Raw genomic sequence first — 15,094 nt, forward strand, 5'->3', positions numbered from 1 at the left:
AGGGTATGGGCGCTGCCGAGTTAGCATACGGCCATGGCGCTTGATGTTGAATCGCGCAGCTTTAAAAAAGATTTATTCACTGTGCCTCAGGCCAACCCGGGACTCATGTCTCCTCGTCAAGCGCCGTCGACCAATTTGGGAGCCAGATTCGGCATTCGGAGATGTTTGCGATGCTGTTTTGTCTGGCCTCTTTCTTTTCCACCAATGGTGCTTCGCGGCTTTCCTATGTTGCTCTCTCTTTTGACAGTTGCCATTTGGTATTACTGATAGCATGTTCTTCTCGTTATACTTTGTACGCTACCACTTTTCCTTTGCACTTCTTTTTTGCACTATATAGACTTCACCAGGGAGGCGATAGACCGGATAGATCTCAGTTTTGGTTTGGCGTGGTACTTTTCACGGGTGGCACCTACTTTTGAATAGAAAGCGCTTATAACACTACTTACTGTTTTCTTCACGATTTCATTGCTTGTGTTACATCACGAAGGTTCATGCATTCTCAGGACTAACGAGAGTCAGCGGCAACGTATTTGGGAGTTACACAGTTCTCGCAGGTGAGTCTACCTTGTATTTTTTGACGTTTGAATTCCGTCCATTAAGCCATGGCCAACCAGTTAGCCGTAAGACCTAGTGAGATGCGCTCGGTTCTTTGGAGGTTCTATTTACGCTTCCTCAAGAGGCCATCACTCCCAAGAGGCGAACCGTAGGCGCTCATTGGGCAATAAACTCAAGAGCTGCCTCCGCTAGTAGTTTTGAAGAATTCTAGAGTATTTAATAGATCGCTCTTGTAGTCGCCTCACAGCGAGTTTATTTGTCACTGTGCAAGGGAACCCGAATTTTTTTATACAGTAAAAAGATGGTATCTTAGCTCCTCGTTAGCAATCAAGTAAACTTCAAGTTCAAATATGCGTGTTAAAAATCTACATTTAATGGCGCCTCCGATACCATGACCGGGTGGCTGAGGGGGCAGGCCATGGCAGCTGGGGTCAACATAGGCGCAGGAGAGAACCGGGGCCAACATTTCGGTATACCATTACAAAGTAAGCTGCATCATTGAGAAGACCGTAAACGAGCCAATGCTATTCCGGCAGTTGCAGCTTCACTCTTTGACCGCTACTAGACATCATAGCGCCGCCATACAAGCCGGGGCGGCAGTGCCGGGTGCCTTTGTGGATACCTTGAATACAGGGCCGGTCACTACTCACTTCCAAACACCAACCAAATAAACCTGACATCCATAAACTGTCGGTATCATGGGTCTTTTTGTTAAATTGACCGAACAGTGCAAGACAGCGCCGACCGGAATGGTATCGGCATCGCCTCTGGTGTCGCCCAAAATTGCACTTTTGCAATTCTCTCATCGGTTCCGGACCAGTGTCAACCATGAGTCGGTATGGCTTTGTCCAATAACCAATCTATCAGTAATTTGAAGGTAGCTATGGGAACACAGATGGATCTCGCCTTGAATTACTTGCATACAACTTGGATCATGTGAAAGTGTGTCACGATACTTGGGCAACTCACAACAGTTGACACTGCCTCGCTTCCCATGTATATTAAGCCGATTTCCCCTTGTGTTGGACTGTCTGGAGAGCAAGATCCTTTCTGCCATCAGTTACCAATTCAAATCCGAGACCTCTTCATTCATCAACCACAATATCCAATCGGAAAGCTTACCCCTAATTCCCACCACCCATCATGCCTGGCGATAAGAAGAAGAAGTCAAAGAAAGTGATCCTCTGGTTCTGCGTAAGATATCAAGCTTTATATATTTCTGTACATTGTTGACTGATTCACCTCAGTGCCAGTGTGGGACGCAGAACAGTGAAAATAATCCTTCTTGCCTCAACCCCTACTGTCAGGCTCAGTGGTGCTCATATTGCACGATTGAAGAACACAGGCCAAGTGGACATTGAGGTGAGCTCTACGATCTATAGTATTTCAAGCCTGGTGTGTGATGAATGACTAAAAAGGATTGTGTATCGGCCTAGCGTCTCCCTCATCTTCCACGCGAGCTAGAAAGATCTGTCCGCCGCAGGAAACGCATGCTTGCACAACTAGTCTTTCAGAATGATGTCTGATTTAGACCTATAGTTTCTTATTCTCTCTATTTCTTGTATTTGCTTTGTTGTTGTTGTTGTTGTTGTTGTTGTTGTTGTTGTTGTTGTTGTGTGGGAGACGAACTCAAGGGCTCAGAGAACCCTATCTACAGTACGGGAGCACAGCACCGGTCAAGAACTACAGCCGTGTAGAGTACTGGGAAAACTTTGAATTTAGCAATGACGAGTCCCTTCTTTCTGTTCATCGATGGATTTCCATGAAGAATGAAAGTGGGGGACTTGGATTAAAGGGCTCGGCTTCGGACTTGCGGTTTTCAAAGTGATTTCTCTGGTCAGAACTCACCTTGGAGATAGGGGGTACGTTACATGTTTCTTAGCAATAGACCTGATATTGATTCGCTTTGAAAAATACCGTGTCTAAGACAATTGTGGTTATCCATACATGCAAGAGTGTCCAACATCCGTAAATCCTGTTGCCCCGTCAACAAATAGTTACCTCATAGCTGCTTGAGTTGAGTCAAACTATGCCTTTACAGGCGAATTGAGATAAAGCGCATTTTTCTTAGGCCCGTTGCAGTCATAAATAGTCTCATATCAAACCGTATGATATGAAGGGCCAGTATAATCCAGCAACAGTGCTAACCGGTTGTGGTTCACTCTGCCATCAGTATAAGAACTTAGTGTACGATCCATCCAAATGAGCACCTGGCTCTCGACATGCGACGCCATCCACCTTCACCGGCAACTCAATCACTCGAGAGAGGTAGAAAATACAATATCACGAGAACGCAATTTGGTATGCCCTTCACGTCTGTGGCAATCCAGTGGAAGATATTTTTGGCACAAACAAAGTCGGAAGGCCGGAAAACCTTGGTGACGAGACCATCGACGAGAGCAGCTAGTAAATACCAATTCTGAAGCTTCGTGACAGTCCTTGTAATTAATGAAAGGATATATGTTTGGTTCTGATCAGACTTGAAGCTACATAATATCTAGGAAAGAAAGACCTTCTCAAACGTCAATAAACCAGGAAGCAAGCCGATGTGCTCGTGCACCGTACATTTACTATATATTATAACATTCACTTGAACACAAGTAGGAAGAAGGTACGTAATTGGCACGCCCTGGCGACCTATCGACTTTGATTTACATCCAGAGCAATCCTGTAACATTTCTGCGCAAGGATCCTGCTTTGACGTCATGACTGCGACCCAAGGACTCTTCTGGTCATACACTTTGGCTGGTGAGAACAAGAAACTGTACTTCCAGCGGCTGGCGATTGAGTCACTCAGCCCTCTGATTGGCGAGGGACGACATGCGACATGCGACATACGACATACGACATACGATGTACGATGTGCGATCGTTTATCGTACAGAGAACCGCTCTGGGTTTAGCGCTGGCAGCTCATTGGATAACCGCAACGCATCTGACCTGAAAGGGAGATTTGCAACGCCTGGCGAGGTCTAAAGCCCAATGCTAACAGCCTACCACACGTGCTTTGTGTAATGCACGTCCTCTCGTAGGAAGAGTGCAAAGCCGGGGTCACGATGGCTCAAACTGCTGGATGAATCCATGTATATAAAGACAGAGTGATTCACAAAATGTGCCCTCCTGCGACTTCATGTACCCATCAAAGCACTAAGTCCCGTAACTGGAACACCTTCCCCCCTTCGGCCACGCTAAACCCGTCATACTGCACCGTATTTCACCCCTTGTAACCTTCATTGCTCGCCACGACAAAAGATTTCCGTCGATAGAGGGCAAATTTTTTGTCCGAGATGGTGTCTCATATCAAAAATAAAGCCGCCTACCTGGAAGGAGCCAAAGTTCGTCCACTTGCCGTAAGAGACGCACCCTACACATCCCCCGCGGCAGATCAAATTACCATACGAAATGGAGCCATCGCATTGAACCCACTCGAGTATATAAAGCAAAATCTTGGCGACTTGCTGTTCGGGTGGGTAAAATACCCATTCGTTATGGGCTGCGACGTGGCTGGGACTGTTATTGAAGTAGGTTCGAACGTTACCCGCTTTAAGGCCGGGGATCGCGTACTCGCGTTCGCAACTGGCATGGAAGAAAAGCACAACACCTCGGTTATGGGTGGATATCAACTTTACACTGTGGTACAAGAGAATATGGCGAGCATGATCCCGGATTTGCTCGAGTTTGAGATGGCAGCTGTCGTGCCGCTGGCCATGTCTACAGCTGCGTGCGGACTATTTGAGAGGTCTCAACTTGCCCTGCGCCATCCGGCTGTTGGTGGAAACTCCGAAAAAATCAAAGAAATTCTGATACTCTGGGGTGGCTCGACGAGCGTTGGCTGTAATGCCATTCAACTCGCCGTCGCTGCTGGGTACGAAGTCGTGACAACCTGCTCGCCACGGAATTTCGATCTTGTCAAGTCTCTTGGTGCTTCGGCAGCATTCGACTATCACTCCGAGACTCTGGTGGAAGATATTGTCAAAAAATGCAAGGGCAGATTGGTCGCTGGCGCTATGTCAATAGGGAATGGCGGAGCTGAGAGATGTACTGACATTCTGGGTCAGTGCAAAGGAAACAGGTTTCTCTCTATGGTGAGCTATCCTAATCCCGCAAACCCAGATGCCTCTATCCCAGTCAGAATGTGGACATTCCTATCTTTTTTGGTCAGAATGTGGTTCAAGAAGAGGGCCACGGGAGTACGATCGAAGTTCGTCTGGGGTGGGAGTCTAGAGTTTAATGAGGTTAGCAAGGCAGTCTTTGAGGACTATCTGCCTGAGGCTTTGAGAAGAGGGCAATATATATGTGCCCCAAACGCTGAGATTATTGGAAATGAGCTAGAATCCATCCAGTCTGGATTAGATATGCTGAAGAAGGGTGCAGTGTCGGCGAAGAAGTTGGTAGTCAAATTCTGATTTAGTCGGAGCTCAGTGATTGGAAACTGAGCTCAATCGAAGAATATTTGAGTTATCTAATCCCCTTTTCATGCAGTTATGTCGAAAATAGATAACAAGCTTGGCCTACATTAAAGCCATTCACGGGTACGAAGAATACGATGGAACTGTTGCTTCACATAAGGAATGTTACACTGGCAAGTCAAGACTTTACGCAACCTTTTTCATTTCTTGAACTTCATCATTGTCGCAATTTCTAAGGTTTGAGATCCGTTCAGAGGGTCGATAACTCATAGCTAAGGGTCTTCCATACATAGGAGGTAGTCAGTGGAGACTAATGCTATGAGTCCCTTGTTAGTGGTTTGACAGCGAATACTAACAGTCCAGCTTTGTTGAATGAGATTCAAGATATATCCTTTTCTCCTCATTTCCAACTCTGGCCGAAATTTCGAAATCTATGTGCTCCTTCATCCCTCTGTAGACCGTACACTTTGGCACGATTAGCCGCGATCGTCCCTAGGTGTACCCTTCTCCTGCCCGTCGGAAGTAGTTACGGCAACAACCTCGTAGTTAGACGAAAGCTTTCTACTTAGGCCCTTCTCTGGTCCATCTGATTCAGTCATGTCAGAATGGTCTGTGTACTCATTTGCAAGGCGTACTCACATAGTAGTATGCTCCAGAACTCGACAAGTACTGGCGCCCATGTGGCAAGTGCCAGAACTTGTCCAAATGTCCATTCGGTGTCTTGGTCCGACCGCCCGGCCAAAAGCTGAACATAGTGCCTATATCTCTCGAACAGGGAAAGTAGCAGCCACATCATGGCCATGCATGCAATTCCATCGAGCGCCCGGAGCCAGCGACGGCAGTGAGCGAAAAATGTCCCAATCCTAGTTTCACCCATTTTCGTGCGTACCTCTAGCGGAAGAACAGTGACGAGAAGATAATAAACCCACCAGAGGGTGTTGATGGCAAGCAGAGCATGAGTGCCCGTAACTGCCATTCTGAGTCTATCTCTCAACTCCTCATTCTCGCAGAGATTTAGCCAAGCAATTTGAGAGGGCGGATATTGACCCCGTAAGTCATCCGGATCTATATCACTCGGGTCCTTGTACGTCTTGCGATACCTGGAAAATCATCAACCATTAGCAACTAGATCTCGTGATGGCTTTTCTGTTCTACAACCACTGACATTATGTCCAGTCCAACTGTCATTACGATGACCGCGAACCATAATATTTGACGGAGAACATGGGTCCGCTGGCCATCCGTCACTGTCTGTAGTATCACAGCAGGCAGGACAGAGAACGAAGACATGGCGACTGAGCCAAGAGTGGCATAGGCAGAATGATCCTCATTAGGGTCTGTCCGAATGGTAGCGAATCGTACGACAGCAGCACCTAACATTGCAACCGAGAATATTAGGCTTGCGTCGAGGAACGTGTTGATGGACTCCTTGAAACAGCTAACGGTTCTTTCAACCTTAGGATGATCAAGAAGTACATGCCCAAAGCGACCAACGATGGACCAGATGAGTACGGCAAAATAGATGGTAGAGAGACCGGCAGCTGTTTGTATAGGAAGTTATTCAGCGGAGGGTGGAAAATTGACTACGTCAAGCTACCACACTTACCAAAATAATAACTGACGATCATCTGGCCAAGAAGGTTAGCACAGAAGTTTAGCGGTGCTGTCTTTCCCATCGGGGAGCCCGGTGGAACAGCAAATGATAGCAGTACTTACTCCCTCCCCTGACACGTCTGGGTCTCCTTCCCAACCGAGCTTCAAGCAGATCATGCTCCCGCAAGCATCAGTCATCGGGTATGAGAGTAAATAAGCCATGGCAAAGTTGTAGCCGTTGCTAGCATTGCGAAATGTCTCGTTGTGGACCAATTGCATGTACCAAAGGGTGAGATCGGTCTCAGTTGCTGGGGCCCAATAATTTGGCAGGAGGGCCCTCAGATAGGGAATAGACAGCCCGAGTGGAATTTCACTCATCTTGTTCCAGTCGGTTACGAATGCTTCTGATGAAGCGCCGGCCCATGCTGTGGCTTCATCGCAATCCTGCGAAGTGAAGTTCAATAAGCTTAAGCTGGGAGCCGTCCAGTTGGTTGCTAGGGTCAAATTGACCGACATAAGATCCTGGGTTTCTGACATAACGAACGATACTCAGCAATCCAGCCAGGTATGTTCTTTTATTTCTTGGCCGTGGTTTGGTGATCGGAGCATAAGTGCGGATGTGACAAGCTTATGGATGACAACAGTACACATCGCCTCTGTCGTGAGACTGTCGCAATTCTGGTTATCAACGAAAGGAAACGGGCCCAAGAGAAATAAAAATATCAGGCTGCAGGGGGCGGTTCCTCAAACAATTTGTCCTTTGTTAACCCCCAGCCAGTTACGATGTATTGATCGACATAGCTGAAGGACTGCGCCCTGGGCAAGGCTGTGCCACACCTGCTCACCTACCCAATCAACTGCCAACAACGCACCACTGACTGTGTATTAGTTGCACTGCATTGAGTGATATGCTTGGGGGCTTGAGGGCTGCCTCGCCGTGAATGATGTCACTTTCGCGGACATCTACTGCTGACTGGCACACGAAACCGACGCGAGGATGCTGTAATCCATTTAATGGGCCATTCTTTCTCTGCATTCAGGTACATTGATAACTGTAGCGGAAATTTGAGGACTGAGCACCGAATAACAACGGGATGCTCGGCAGAGGGGATAATGTGATACAATTACACTGCAAAACCATATTCCAGTGAATTAGTGCAATGGGTGTTGTCGACACTGGTTGGCTCACGGCCTTACTATCTATCGGCTGGCAAAATTGAAGTGGAAAATATTGTGAGCAAGGCTTCACTCAACGGCTGCTCTGGACCAATAGGAATAGCGAGAATTGATTCGTCATAACGACAGGGACGACGGACAGTCATAGACCAAAATCTGCGCCGAAAGTCGTGAATAATCTAATTTAGCATATCTTTTACCTCGTGGTCAGTCTGAGAGCACTGTAAGTTGCTGAAGTATGTCTTAACCTTGCTGGTATTCCAACCCCACTCGACAGGAACTCTACCCCGCAATCCCGACTGCGAGTCCCGAACTGCCCCTCACCTCAGTGTTGACGTGTAAATTCTCACCAGTGACAATCAGCCAATTCATCAGCATTGGAGCAAGACATCTTCAACGAACGCTTTCATCACTCCAACCAGCTTCGGGCGTATCTTCTTACGCTCAGTTGAATGCATGTGACTAAGCAAACCTGGCACCCTTCGAACTCTCTTGTACCGAGTGTCTCTTCATCTGCCGGGAACCGGGTGAACTAAGCCCATGACTAGGCATGACAGATCAATTACATAAGGCTCCCTAAGTATTTGTAGACCTTTCGTTCTCCTCATGAGCCTCAAATACGGAATATAAACATCTCTTTGAACTTAGAGACATTATGCAAACATCTTCATTCTCCAATCAATCGGTTTAGCACTTCGAATTTGGCGCTTTTCAATCATGGCCTCAGAATACCGCGGACCACCGCTTCTTGATCTTACGATTGATAATATCACCCCAAATACCAATCTCATCAATGGGCAATGTAGCGATCCCCGCCTGAAGTATTTGATGTCACGCCTCGTGACGCACCTGCATGATTTTGCGCGAGAGACTCGCCTTAGCACCGACGAGTGGATGGCAGCACTGAACTTCCTCGTTGGCTGTGGACAGATCAGCAGTGACGTTCGCCATGTAAGTAGCAAGCCGATAAACAAACCCGGAAGATAAGCACTGATTAACTGTGTGGTGCGTGACAGGAATTCATTCTCTTATCTGATGTTCTGGGACTTTCACTGTTGGTTGACAGTATCAACCATCCCAAACCGCCTGCTTCAACTGAAGGCTCTGTTCTGGGCCCATTTCACACCCACGACGCCCCGGTCATGCCTAACGGTGGCTCCATGTCAGAAGATCCGGAGGGAGAGCCTCTTCTCTGTATCTGTACGGTGAAGGATACAGAGGGGAGGCCGATCCAGGGCGTCAAGATTGACATCTGGGAGACGGACAGTTCCGGACACTATGATGTACAGCACGAGGGCCGAGATGAAAAAGGTCCCAGTGAACGTTGTGTTATGGAAAGCGACGAGAATGGTCAGTTCTGGTTCCAGGCCATCAAGCCAGTGAGCTACCCAATACCGCACGACGGCCCGGTTGGGAAACTGTTGGAGAAACTAGGCCGGCATTGTTGGAGACCTGCGCACCTTCATTTCATGTTCGGAAAGGAGGGCTTAGACCGACTTATCACGTAAAGTTCCCCATTTTCTTTTGTGTCTCCCGACTTCTCAGGAATGCATTGCGACGTTTGATACGCATTATGAACTGACATCAGCAGAGCATTATACCTCCGTGGAGACCCGTACGAGACATCTGATGCCGTGTTCGGCGTGAAACAGAGCCTGATTGTCGACTTGGACAAAGTGGACAAGGCGACTGCGACGGAATATGGTGTCAAGGAGGGGGACTGGCTCCTGAAGCATGATTTCGTGCTCGTCACAGAGAAGGCAACAGAAGAGCTCCGAGACAAGAATGCCGTGGAAGCCCTGGAGAAGCTCGGACTACGGATGAAGCTTTTGGATCACTTGCCAGTGCCAGAGTTGGATTAAAAGGTTATCGCTTCCAACACCAGAGGGCCGCCATGAGTGTGTGTTTAGCGACATGCAGGTGGTACAGCCCACTGAGAATAACTAGTGACACCGCACACCAGTTCATGTAAGGCGTACAAGTAGTCGGACGTTGGGATTGTGAGATGGGTTGGGCACGTGTTAGCCCAGCATACCTGCCCACTTTCCTATAATACTGGTACCATCCTAAATTCGGCAGATCACAAGTTAATACACTCAAGATTGGTCTCTGTAACGGATCGCCTGAAAACACATAACGCACGGAGTGCGGTTGTGCAGTGTCAAGGACAAGACTGATGAGCCCCTGGACGAGGGGACCACAATCAGAGCCTTAGGGTGGCATTGCCAAGACATACAACTCGGGTAAAGCTAGTGTTCCATACCACAACTCATATCTCTAGATTGATTCTGCAAACCGCCTTCATCCGCATGTATCAGGAACATGAGTGCGTTCCTGTCCAACGACGCACCAAAGTTCTTCCTGAATGGTCGAGAAGGCTTTCTACCCTGGGCACACACAGATGCCAGATGCATGCTCAAGCAGGGCAACGGACCGTAAGCCAGAGAGAAACGTGGCCGAGTTGAAACGATAGCAAAATTGGACTGGAGGCTCTCATGCGCAGAGGGCCACGGACCATGACCTCGGTCGTGGCCACGAGCCTAGGTAACATTTGGAGCAAGAGGCGATCTACGTTGACCGGATACGTAGGGATCAAGGTGACACGGGCTTCAGGAACCGATAGAATCAACAGAGACACCAAGACCGTTTGCGCAAGTGAGAAAGCTGATAAGAGATCCTCCCATTGCAACTTGCCGTAAACGTAAGCTTTGACGTCACACTCAGCGGACGCCAAGAAACCCCTATTCTGTCTTTGTTTGAAGTTGAAGTGCCGTCCCGTGATCTCGACGTTCCAATTCGAGGAAGGCCCTCGACCGAGAATGGAAGTTCTGTCTCTAGGTCTATATACAGGGCAATGTAGGCCAAACAGCGCAAGGGGAGGATATACACGACCGACAAATGACGGGACACGGATGTCGTTGCGGTTGCGGTTGTCGGCAGTGGGTTCTCGATGCGGCTAAAAGGCCCATTCGGTCAGTCGGGGTGCGGGTGAGGTGGAGCTGCCCGGCAATCTACAGTTCGTCGAGCGGGTATCTTGGCGTCTGGTCGCTGCGATAGTCTGGGAGGCTGCTTTTATCTCCGGATGGATAGGACCAGCGGGCGAAGGTGACATTGCAGAGTACGTAGTCGAGCGCGCCCACCCCAGAGGCCCCTATCGCAGCTTTATAGATGCCATGTGACGGGCCGCCGCCCACGAAACCGGCACGGATTTCACGTGGCTCGCCCACCCCTCGAGGCTTCGAGCTGCCCAAAACCGCCTCCCTGGGCCTGTCTTGGCCGTCTTGCCTGTCTCTGCCCGTCTGCCAGCCCGGCCGGGGTACCTGGTACCTACCTACTCCAGTAGGTCGCAGTAGCTGGGGGCTGCCGTGGGCTCTGCCGTGGTAGCTTGTGAGCACGCCATCGAGACTAAACGTCGGCCAATTGATCGTGCTCCATTCTGACAAAAGGCTTTTGGCTGCGGCGACCGGCTCCGATTACCTGTATTGGGACGACTCGAGCACCATGCGCGCGCGCCCGTGGCAGCCTCAGCGCAGGCGAATCTGGGAGAATTTGTTAGTTTTTATGACAGCGGCTTTAGACAGGCACATGTGTGCACAGTAGTAGTGTACCTGGCATCTGAGAGGGCCGGAGAAGCCGCCATGTCATGGTTAGGTCAGCCTGGGGGTCCTGTCATTTTTCAGCGGTGTTGCGCCTTTCTTTAAAAGCCAGTCGCGGCCTTGGGAAACAAAAAGTCGTCTTCTCCGAGCTCGCTGCCTCGTCCTTCGCATATATTCCTTCGTCTTCGTGCTCCCTCGCCCTCCTCCCCTCCCTTCCGATCATTCATTGTCCCTCGCTGTTGCTGGCTGGTGTAGCGTGTGAACAGGATCCTGCATCTGCCTCGCCTATACTACGGTATACTCTCAGTCTCTCACAATGGCCAACCCACCCCACGGCGGCGTCCTCAAGGACCTCATTGCGCGCGATGCTCCGCGACACGACGAGCTCTCTGCTGAAGCCGAGACTCTGCCCGCCGTCGTCCTGACCGAGCGCCAGCTTTGCGATCTCGAGCTGATCCTGAACGGTGGATTCTCTCCTCTCGAAGGTACGTAAAGCGCACTCTTGCAGACCCTTGCAACAATTTCTCTGGTGCAGGCGGTAGTGGGGTCGGCGCAGTGCCCCGCCATCGTCGTCATCGGGCGCATGCAAAGTAGAGGTCGGAAAGAGAGAAAGAGGCAATACACGATGATTTGTCGCTTACACGATGTTCTCCGACAGGTTTCATGAACGAGGCCGACTACAATGGGTATGGAAGCCACCTCGAGACCCAATTGAGGCCCCAACCCGAAGCTAATGACAACTTCACAGAGTCGTCAAGGAGAACCGACTTGCGAGCGGCGTCCTCTTCTCCATGCCAATTACTCTAGACCTCTCGCAACAGACGATCGATGAGGCAGGCATCAAGCCCGGGCAGCGCATCACCCTCCGTGACCTGCGTGACGACCGCAACCTGGCCATCCTCACCGTTGACGATGTGTACCGGCCCGACAAGTGAGACCAGTCCCACCCGCCAAGTTTCGCGTCACCCAAGCCACTAATCACGTTCACACCAGGGAGCTCGAGGCTAAGGAAGTCTTCGGCGGTGACGAGGAGCACCCGGCCGTTGCCTACCTCTTCAAGACGGCCGCGGAATTCTACGTCGGTGGCAAGATTGAGGCCATCAACCGCCTGCAGCACTATGATTTCGTTGACTTGCGCTGTAAGTGTCTTTTCTGGCCCTCGCCTTGTCTCCTACTTGTGGGCGAGCTGTTCTAATGTGTCGTCCCTGCAGACACCCCGGCCGAGATCCGGCTGCACTTTGACAAGCTCGGCTGGACCAAGGTTGTCGCCTTCCAGACCAGAAACCCGATGCACCGTGCTCACCGTGAACTGACTGTCCGCGCCGCTCGCTCGCATCATGCCAACGTGCTGATCCACCCTGTCGTCGGTCTGACCAAGCCCGGCGACATTGACCACTTCACCAGAGTCCGTGTCTACAAGGCGCTCCTGCCCAGATACCCCAACGGCATGGCCGTCCTGGGTCTCCTGCCGCTGGCCATGAGAATGGGCGGCCCCCGTGAGGCCATCTGGCACGCCATCATTCGCAAGAACCATGGTGCCACTCACTTCATTGTTGGCCGTGACCACGCCGGTCCCGGCAAGAACAGCAAGGGTGTCGACTTCTACGGCCCTTATGATGCCCAGTACGCGGTTGAGAAATACCGCGACGAGCTCGGCATCGAGGTCGTGCCCTTCCAGATGATGACCTACCTTCCCGACAGCGACGAATACGCCCCTGTCGACACCATCCCCAAGGGTGTTCGCACCGCCAACATCTCGGGCACTGAGCTGCGTGCAAGACTCCGAAGCGGCCGCGAGATCCCCGAATGGTTCTCGTACCCCGAGGTTGTGAAGGTTCTCCGCGAGTCGCACCCGCCGCGGTCGGCCCAAGGTTTCACCGTCTTCTTGACCGGCTACCAGAACAGCGGTAAGGACGCTATTGCGCGTGCCCTGCAAGTGACGCTCAACCAGCAGGGCGGCCGTTCCGTCACGCTCCTGCTCGGCGAGACTGTCCGGTCCGAGCTGTCCTCGGAGCTGGGTTTCAGCCGGGAGGACCGCAGCAAGAACATTGGCCGCATCGCCTTTGTTGCTGGCGAGTTGACCCGCTCAGGCAGTGCTGTCATCGCCGCCCCCATTGCCCCCTACGATGCCGACCGCAAGAGCGCCAAGGAGCTCGTCGAGAAGTTCGGTGACTTCTACCTCATCCACGTTGCCACCTCGCTGGAGTACAGCGAGAAGACCGACAAGAGGGGTGTCTACAAGCGGGCCCGCGACGGACAGATCAAGGGCTTCACGGGTGTCGATGACCCCTACGAGGCTCCTGCCAACGCCGACTTGGTCGTCGATGCCGAGAAGCAGTCCGTGCGTGCTATCGTCCACCAGATCGTTTTGCTGCTGGAGAGCCGCGGACTGTTGGACCGCCTATAGTCGCTGACTGTTTCGGGTCTGCTGGTTTCTTTCCTGCTTTTGGGTGCATTGGGATCGTGGGTCAATTTCTAAAACATCAAGGGCCGATAGATGTGTTGCTGGGACGAGTGGGGTGCTGTCTAGAGAGATATAGTCCTGTATATACCATTTGCTAATGGATTCTGACTGCGTTACTGGAGAACCTGACGGGGTCATCACGAAATCGTGCGCAGTGACCCATGAACACCAACGGCTCTGCCCCATCTACGGATGAGAGGACAGCAAAAACTACTGCACCTGGCCCCGAAAAACGAAGTGATCGGCTGGCCAGCGCACCTCCGAGTGTCTCGTGTGCTTGCCGAGCTGCCGCGATCCCATTGAAGCGTAGCACGACTGGCGTGGACGGCCCTCCTGGGAATGCGTAGCTAGAGACTGTAACGGGACACCCCCTCCTGCCCCCGCCAGACGTCAGGCTCTCCATATTACTTCAAGTAGAAGTTGCTTCCATGCACGGACACGTATATAGTCAACCTATAAAACTGACCGGTGAACAAGCGAACGGCATCCCGAGCAGAGCCAAGGGTCATGGTGCAACGAGCTTGGGATCCCGATGGCCCAATTCCCGAGCATCGAGTGCCAGGCTCGGCCCAGTGGGCATGCAAGACTTCCGGGGCTGGCGGCTACAGACAGGTATCGCGTACTTTGGTGCCCAATGCGTTTGGCGGTGAGCGTGGCGGGCACGGGTGGGTTCCAGCGGGTACTCGATACCTCTTTACCGCCCTCTGTGCCCCCAAGCCCTGCGACCGTTGGCTCTCGTCGTCAGTCCAGCCCGTGGCCCCATGGCCTTCTGGGTGCTATTTCTGGTGCGCCAGCTTCCCTGCAAGTTACAGCCAGATCGTAGGGCCCCCTTACCTACCCTACCCTACCCTACAATACCGTAACCATGGCTGTGAAAACACTGTGGGCCTGTTCGCGGTTGGAGCACATGCGGGTGGTGGTGCTGGTGCACGACAAAGATCCACGGAGGGGGAGGCTGTTGCTTTGTGGGATGGGGATGCGCTGTCGCAGTGTCACTGGTGGAGGACTATTCCTGTATGCCGCTTCGGGTTTCCATGTGCCCTCCTGGAAACCCGTCAGTGAGCTTAGGTATGGGCGGATGCTCGTTGCTGCGAGTCATCGTGGGCGAGGTGACATCCGGATAACTTTGGACTTGATTCTTCCTTTCCAACTACTGTACTGTACCATTGGATAGTATCCAATGCAGTGAACTGAGTCTAGTGTGGGAGCTGGAGGACGGGAGGAGAGTACAGTGTCCAGTCCCTTCCGCTCTGATACCCCGCCAAATCTCATACAGCACAGTAGCAGTACCGGACGCATGCA

General features: G+C 51.3%; 4 protein-coding genes across 4 annotated transcripts; 3 read left to right on the plus strand and 1 right to left on the minus strand.

Annotated features, from left to right (window-relative positions):
- Positions 1-4,042: 4,042 nt before the first annotated feature.
- JN550_004020 (uncharacterized protein) lies at positions 4,043-4,960 on the plus strand (the record flags this gene model as incomplete). The annotated part of the gene is made up of 2 exons (XM_049315489.1): positions 4,043-4,607; positions 4,668-4,960. The coding sequence occupies 2 exons, from the start codon at positions 4,043-4,045 to the stop codon at positions 4,958-4,960; spliced, it is 858 nt and encodes a 285-aa protein (XP_049174042.1).
- Positions 4,961-5,439: 479 nt separating this feature from the next.
- On the minus strand, positions 5,440-7,093 carry JN550_004021 (uncharacterized protein; the record flags this gene model as incomplete). The annotated part of the gene is made up of 5 exons (XM_049315491.1): positions 5,440-5,549; positions 5,603-6,063; positions 6,129-6,504; positions 6,570-6,591; positions 6,680-7,093. The coding sequence occupies 5 exons, from the start codon at positions 7,091-7,093 to the stop codon at positions 5,440-5,442; spliced, it is 1,383 nt and encodes a 460-aa protein (XP_049174043.1).
- Positions 7,094-8,449: 1,356 nt separating this feature from the next.
- On the plus strand, positions 8,450-9,594 carry JN550_004022 (uncharacterized protein; the record flags this gene model as incomplete). Its single annotated transcript, XM_049315492.1, has 3 exons — positions 8,450-8,683; positions 8,749-9,236; positions 9,324-9,594. 3 exons carry the CDS (start codon positions 8,450-8,452, stop codon positions 9,592-9,594), a joined length of 993 nt encoding a protein of 330 aa, XP_049174044.1.
- A 2,050-nt stretch (positions 9,595-11,644) lies between these two features.
- Positions 11,645-13,735, plus strand: JN550_004023 (uncharacterized protein; the record flags this gene model as incomplete). Its single annotated transcript, XM_049315493.1, has 5 exons — positions 11,645-11,813; positions 11,987-12,014; positions 12,077-12,259; positions 12,322-12,467; positions 12,540-13,735. The coding sequence occupies 5 exons, from the start codon at positions 11,645-11,647 to the stop codon at positions 13,733-13,735; spliced, it is 1,722 nt and encodes a 573-aa protein (XP_049174045.1).
- Positions 13,736-15,094: the final 1,359 nt, after the last annotated feature.

Source organism: Neoarthrinium moseri, assembly GCF_022829205.1.
Source record: "Neoarthrinium moseri strain CBS 164.80 chromosome Unknown scaffold10_Wmoseri_CBS_16480, whole genome shotgun sequence".
Classification (NCBI taxonomy): domain Eukaryota; kingdom Fungi; phylum Ascomycota; class Sordariomycetes; order Amphisphaeriales; family Apiosporaceae; genus Neoarthrinium; species Neoarthrinium moseri.